Here is a 6,143-nt window from a genome sequence, read left to right as displayed (position 1 = left end):
CCTAAACCCTAAACCCTTGGGGGAGCCTCAAACCCTCAACCTCAAACCCTAAACCCTAAACCCTTTGCTTCAAGTCTGGAGAAGAAACCAAAGCCTTGGCCCTGCCGCCCGCAGCCTGAACCCCTAACCCTAAACCCTAAACCCCAAACCCTAAACCCTAAACCCTAAACCCTAGACACCTGGCCACAACTTCTACACGCTGTTTAAACAAATTTGCAAACCCTACGCCCTATGCTTCAATCATGTGCACTGTAAACCCTAAACCCTAAACCCCTAACCCTAAACCCTAAACCCTAAACCCCAAACCCTAAACCCTAAACCCTAAAGCCTACTTTGCATGATACAAACTTCAAATAAAGCCTCAGATGAAGGCCGTGTCTGTTACGGTGTGTCTTGAAACAACCCGGTGGCGCTCTGGCCAGCCCGAAACCCTAAACCCTAAACCCTAAACCCTAAACCCTAAACCCCAAACCCTTGGAAGTACGGTGGATGCGCCCGTCTCCAAGTAAGACGGTCTGCTGCGCATCTTTGCAGCAGCGCCTGCTGCTGCTGCTGCAGCTGCTGCAGGTGCGAAGAATTTTGAACAAGTTCAGCAGCTGCTGGTGCTGCTGCAGCAGTGTCTGCTGCTGCTGCTGCTGCTGCAACGACTGCTGCTGCTGCTGCTGCTGCTTCATTTCCAGCAGCAGCTGGCTGCTAATAAAACTGAAAAAAGGCGCCTGTCCCTTTCACCCTTTTTAGCCCCATGGAAGTCAGTTCTGCTGCAGCTTGCTGCTGCTCCCTCTCCAGCGTTCTTGGGGTTTGGCAGTCCTGCTGCTGCTGCTGCTGCTGCTGCTGCTGCTGCTGCTGCTGCTGCTGCTGCTGCATTGTACCTGCCTTTGCAGTAGGCTGGGGCCCCACATGAAACGCAGATCGAGAAGACACGCCAGACACGCGACGTGGGAACAGGGTCGGTGGTGGCTGCACTTGCTGCTGCTGCTGCTGCTGCTGCTGCTGCTGTTGCTGCTGTTGCTGTTGCTGCTGCTGCTGGCTCTGCTGCTGCGTTTGCTGTCTCTGTTGCAACAAGGGGAGCTGGTCGTAGTTCCGCTCGCTGTTCTGTAGACCCTGAGTTTGCAGACGTGGGATCTGAAGTTGAGGTTTTTGCTGCTGCTGCTGCTGCTGCTGCTGCGGCTGCTGCTGTTGCGGCTGCTGCTGCTGCCGCTGCTGCGCTGCAGCTGCAGCCGCTGCAGCAGGAGCTACCCGCTGAGATATCCCTCCAAACTTTGCAGCTCGAGTCTCTGCTGGTGGTGACGCCGCAGCGCGAGGTGCTGCGGCTGCTGCTGCATCTGTTGCTGCTGCATCTGTTGCTGCTGGTCGGGCTGCTGCTGCTGCTGCTGCTGCAGCAGCTGGCCTCAACGGTTTCAGCGGGGGGACTGGAGAAGCAGCTGCCTGCTGCGCTGGCGCTGCCTCTGCCGCCAGCCCTGGTGAGGTTGGCTTGGTTGCTGCTGCTGCTGCTCCAGCTGCTGCTCTGGGAACAGCAGCAGCAGCAGCAGCAGGAGCAGCAGCAGCAGCAGCAGCAGCAGCAGCAGCAGTGTGCTCTTCATTCGCATCTTGACGCTTCTTGAGGGCGGAAGGTGAGCGTGCTAAGTCTGGGGAGGACTTAGCAGCAGGTGGTGTTGCAGTAGTCTCAGCAGCAGCAGAAGCAGCAGCAGCAGCAGCAGCAGCAGCAGGCCCCGAGCCCGCAGGCGCTGCAGCAGGTATAGGCGAGGCCGCCGTTGCAGGTGCTGCAGCAGCAGCTTGTTCCCGACTGGCTGGTGCAGCAGAAGCTGCTACAGGTGCTGCTGATGGCTTTGCTGCTGCTGCAGCAGGAGCTGCTGCAGCAGGAGCTGCTGCAGCACTAGGGGCTGTTGGGGCTGGCGCTGCTGACTGTGCCCCAGCTGCTGCTCTCGCTGCTGCTGCTGCAGCTGCTGCAGCTCCAGCGGGTACTGCAGCAGCAACAGCAGGAGCTGCAGAGTAAGGAGAGCTGCTAAGCGGGGGAGCTGTTGGCTGCTGCAGCTTTGGTGCTGCTGCAGCTGCTCCTGGCTTTGTTGCTGCTGCTGTTGCTGCTCTCGCTGCTGCTGCTGCTCCTGCTGCCCTTGCTGCAGGCACTCGGGGAGCAGCAGCAACTGCCTGGGGCTGTGCCGCAGCAGCAGCAGCAGCAGCAGCAGCAGCAGGCTCTCGTCGGGCGGGCCGGGCAGTAAGAGAAGGAGGGACTGGCGCAGCAGCAGCAGGGACACCACCGGGAGCAGCAGCAGCAGCAGCAGCAGCAGCAGCAGCATTAGTTTTGCTGCTCCACTCTTCAGAAGCAACGGGAAAAAGCGGCAGCACCAGCTCGTCGCTGAGGCGGATGACCTGCGCGGCGCTGTCCCGGCGCTGCTGCTGCTGCTGCTTCTGCTGCTGCTGCTGCTGCTGCCGCTGCTGCTCCTCGTCCTGCTGCAGCAGCAGCAGCTGCTGCTGCTGCCAAGCGGCCTCCCTTACTACCCCGTACAGTGCTGCAGCCCAAGAGCTAAAGGAAGGAACTATCTCCTTCGAGCTGCTAACTGCTGCTTGTGCTTCTTGCTGCAGCTGCTGCTGCAGCAGCAGCAGCAGCTCTGGAGGCTTCGTTGCGGCCCACTTGGGGGGCAGCAGCAGCAGCAGCAACGCATGCAGCTCCTGGTACCGGCTCTGCAGCAGCTGCAGCAGCAGCGGCAGCTGCAGCAGCAGATTTGTGGGGGAGTGGCAGGCAGCTGTACAGACACCTCCAAAAGACATGTGCATCACAGGTTGCTTCGTGCTGCTGCTGCTGCTGCTGCTGCTGCTGCTGCTGCTAAGCGAAAGAGTGAGCTCTTGCTCCCTAATGGCAATGCTGAGAATCTCCTCTGCTGCTGCGAGGCGAGCTGCTGCTGCTGCTGCAGTTGCTGCTGCTGCAGTTGCTGCTTCAGTGTCTCTCTCCCCAGCTTCTGAGGCCCGAGAAATAATGATCTGCTGATAAGGACTTTCTAAAATGCTGCTGCGCTCTTGCTGCTGCTGCTGCTGCTGCAGCGAAATTTGGACAGATGGCAGCATCAGTCGCAGCCGCAAAGCCATCAGAGACAGCAGATTTTGCCATTCAGGTCCTGCTGCTGCTGCTGCTGCTGCTGCTGCTGCAGGCAGCGCGGCCTCTTGTCCCAATATAAAACCGGATGAAGGCGCCTCTGGCAGCAGCAGGCCGTAAGAAGCCAGCTGCTTCGCAGCAGCAGCCTTGGAAGCTGCAGCGAGGCGATCTGCAGCAGCAGCAGCAGCAGCAGCGAGAGCAGCAGCAACATGTCTACTGGCAAGCAGCAGCACCAGCAGCAGCAGATGCTTTTATCCAGGCGATATCACAAAACGAAGCACAAGCAGAAGCAGCAGCAGAAGCAGAAGCAGCAGTAAAAGCAGAAGCAGCAGAAACTGCAGCAGCAGCAGCAGCAGCAGCAGCAGCAGAAACTGCAGCAGCAGCAGCAGCAGCAGCAGAAACTGCAGCAGCAGCAGCAGCGTCCCTCCCGACCTGTAACGAAAGTCAGATCAAGAGCGAGCGGAGCCTCTCGGGGACTTCCCGGAAGAGTTCCGGGGCTTTCGGTGCTCCGCTGCTGCTGCTGCTGCTGCTGCTGCTGCTGCTGCTGCTGCTGCTTTTGGCTTTTGTCGTCGCTAGAAAGCGGAAGGCTTGGAATAGAACTCTGCTGCACGCGCTGTCTGTACAGCTGCAGCAGCCGGTCATTGTGTCTCTTGTAAGCTGTCAGCAGCCCCGCGAAAAAGGCCACGCTGTCGGTGCTGCTGCAGCGCAGCAGCAGCAGCAGCAGCAGCAGCAAGAGCAGCAGCAGCAGTCCGCGGGCTTTCTTTACCGTATCGCATTGTGCGGCCACGCTTTCTGCTTAGGCACTACGGGCTGGGATTTAGCTCCTAGGGTTTAGGGTTTAGGGTTTAGGGTTTAGGGTTTGAAGTACCTTTCGGGTAAAGCAGTGTAAGTTGGCCTGCCTCCTGCGACAGCAGCAGCAGCAACAGTCAGCAGCAGCTGCTGCAGCTGCTGCTGCAGCACCTTCACGTCAGTCATCTGCAGGCGGCCCCAAATGTGCTGCAGCTTTGCAGTGGCCTGCAGATACAAGGGAACTCCAATGCGGAGAACAGCTTCCTGCTGCTGCAGCTGGCTGTGCTGCTGCTGCTGCTGCTGCAGGTTTTGCTGCTGCTGCTGCAGCGGCAGAGCAGTCAAGCGTATCAGCAGGAACGACAGGTGCTTCTGCAGCTGCTGCTGCAGCAGCATTCCCGTTTTCACAGATTCCAGGAAGTACGCCTTTGCTGCTCCTAGTTTGCTGCTGCTGCTGCTGCTGCTGCTGCTGCTGCTGGGGATGTCCTCAAGAAGAGAGCCTCTGCGTGATCGAGTGGCATTGGACTCGGCGTCCGAAGCAGCAACAGCAGCAGCAGCAGCTGCTGCTGCTGCAGCGCTTGCTGCACTACCAATCGCGTCCATCGCGTTCTGCCAGATGCTCTGCCTTTGCGCGCTGCTGCTGCTGCTGCTGCTGCCGCTGCTGCCGCTGCTGCTGCTGCCGCTGCTGCCGCTGCTGCTGAGCTCCCGCGGGGTGCTGCTGCCCTGCTGGTCACTGTCGCTGGCAGCAGCAGACGCAGAAGGCACCGTGAGTTGCTGCTGCTGCTGCTGCTGCTGCTGCTGCTGCAGCACGGCGTTCTCACTGTTGGTGCAGACACTGCTGCTGCGGCGCCCCTGCCTGTTGGGACTTGTTGCTGCGTTCTGCGCAACCCGCAGCAGCAGCAGCTGAATCCTCTCCTCCAGCTGGCATCTCCAGCCGGGCCCCTGGCTGCTGCTGCTGCTGCTGCTGCTGCTGCTGCTGCTGCTGCTGCTGCTGCTTCGCCTTTGCGCATGCAGCAGGCCGCTGCAGAGGTAGAGCTCGAGAGAGCGGAAGCAGCAAAGCAAAGAAGCGCCGTTCAAAGTCTGCAGCTCCAGCGCCGTGTCCAGCGCCTCCAGCAGCAGCCACTGCTGCTGCTGCTGCTGCTGCTGCTGCTGCTGCTGCTGCTGCTGCTGCTGCTGCCAGGAGTCTGCAGTCACCAAAGGCGCCAGCCGCAAAGTAACCTTCCGCAGCAGCAAACCAAGTTTGCGTCTGTGGAGGCTGCGGGGCAGCGGGAGGTCACAAGTTTTGCCAATAGTCAGCAGCAGCCTTGGGATTTTTGCTGCTGCTTCTGCTGCAGCGCACAGCACGTGCTGCCGCTGCTGCTGCTGCACGTGTCTGTGCAGCTGCTGCTGCTTCTGCTGCTCCTTCCCCGCGCCCGCCGCTGCTGCTGCCGCTGCTGCAGCAGCCCCTGCCGCTGCTGCCGTGGCCCCTGCTGCAGCGGCTGCTGTTGCTGCTGCGGCGCCAGCAGCTGCAGCAGCTCCGTCCGGCGCCGCTCGCGCCGCTGCGCTCCCCGGCGCAGCAGCAGCAGCAGCAGCAGCAGCAGCAGCAGCAGGGACTTTTGCTGCTCGTCGAGTGAAGACAGGGTCGAGCCCGCTGCTGCGGCGCAGCAAGCCGTCGCCGAATGTCTCCTCCAGCTGCCGCCTTCTGTGCTGCTGCAGCAACTCAGCCAGGGCCTTGTCATTCAGCAGCGCAGCAGCAGCAGCAGCAGGAAACAAACTTTCATAAACTGACAGCAGCTCAGCCCACAGCAGCATGCGGTGTCTAGACAGCCGCCAGGTTTCTCTGTGGCTCTCTAGCTCGCGGCAAGTTGCTGCTGCAGCACGCTGCTGCTGTCTGTACACCTCGAGCAGCTGGCTGCTGCTGCAGTGCCCCAGGCTGCGCTCGCGCTGCAGCAGCAGCAGCTGCTGCTGCAGCTGCTGCTGCCCCCGCTCCAGCGCCACTGCTGCTTCTCGCGCTTCTCGACAAAACGCTGCTGGAGTTGAAAAGAAATAAACAATTTTCTCTCGAACTTTTTCGTTTATTTCGTGCTGCAGCTGCAGCAGCAGCTGCTGCTGCTCCTCCACGTTCGCCTGCAGCTCCAGCTGCACCTCTTGCTGCTGCTGCAGCACCAGCAGCTGCTGCTGCTGCTTCAGGCCCTCCACTGCCGGCGCCCCGTTCGGGGCGGTGAACTGCTGCTGCTGCTGCTGCAGCAGCGCCTGCTGCTGCCGCAGCACCCGCAGCCGCTGCGTCAGC

At 60.8% G+C, this 6,143-nt stretch overlaps 1 protein-coding gene across 1 annotated transcript; it reads right to left on the bottom strand.

The window, feature by feature from the left end:
• Positions 1 to 693: 693 nt before the first annotated feature.
• ENH_00039230 (hypothetical protein, conserved) lies at positions 694 to 3,730 on the bottom strand (the record flags this gene model as incomplete). The annotated part of the gene is made up of 2 exons (XM_013580652.1): positions 694 to 3,336; positions 3,566 to 3,730. 2 exons carry the CDS (start codon positions 3,728 to 3,730, stop codon positions 694 to 696), a joined length of 2,808 nt encoding a protein of 935 aa, XP_013436106.1.
• Positions 3,731 to 6,143: the final 2,413 nt, after the last annotated feature.

Source organism: Eimeria necatrix, genomic scaffold (assembly GCF_000499385.1).
Source record: "Eimeria necatrix Houghton genomic scaffold, Enh_scaff289, whole genome shotgun sequence".
Classification (NCBI taxonomy): Eukaryota; Apicomplexa; class Conoidasida; order Eucoccidiorida; family Eimeriidae; genus Eimeria; species Eimeria necatrix.
Note: the sequence above shows the minus strand (reverse complement) of the source record. Positions and strands in the feature narration are given on the sequence as shown.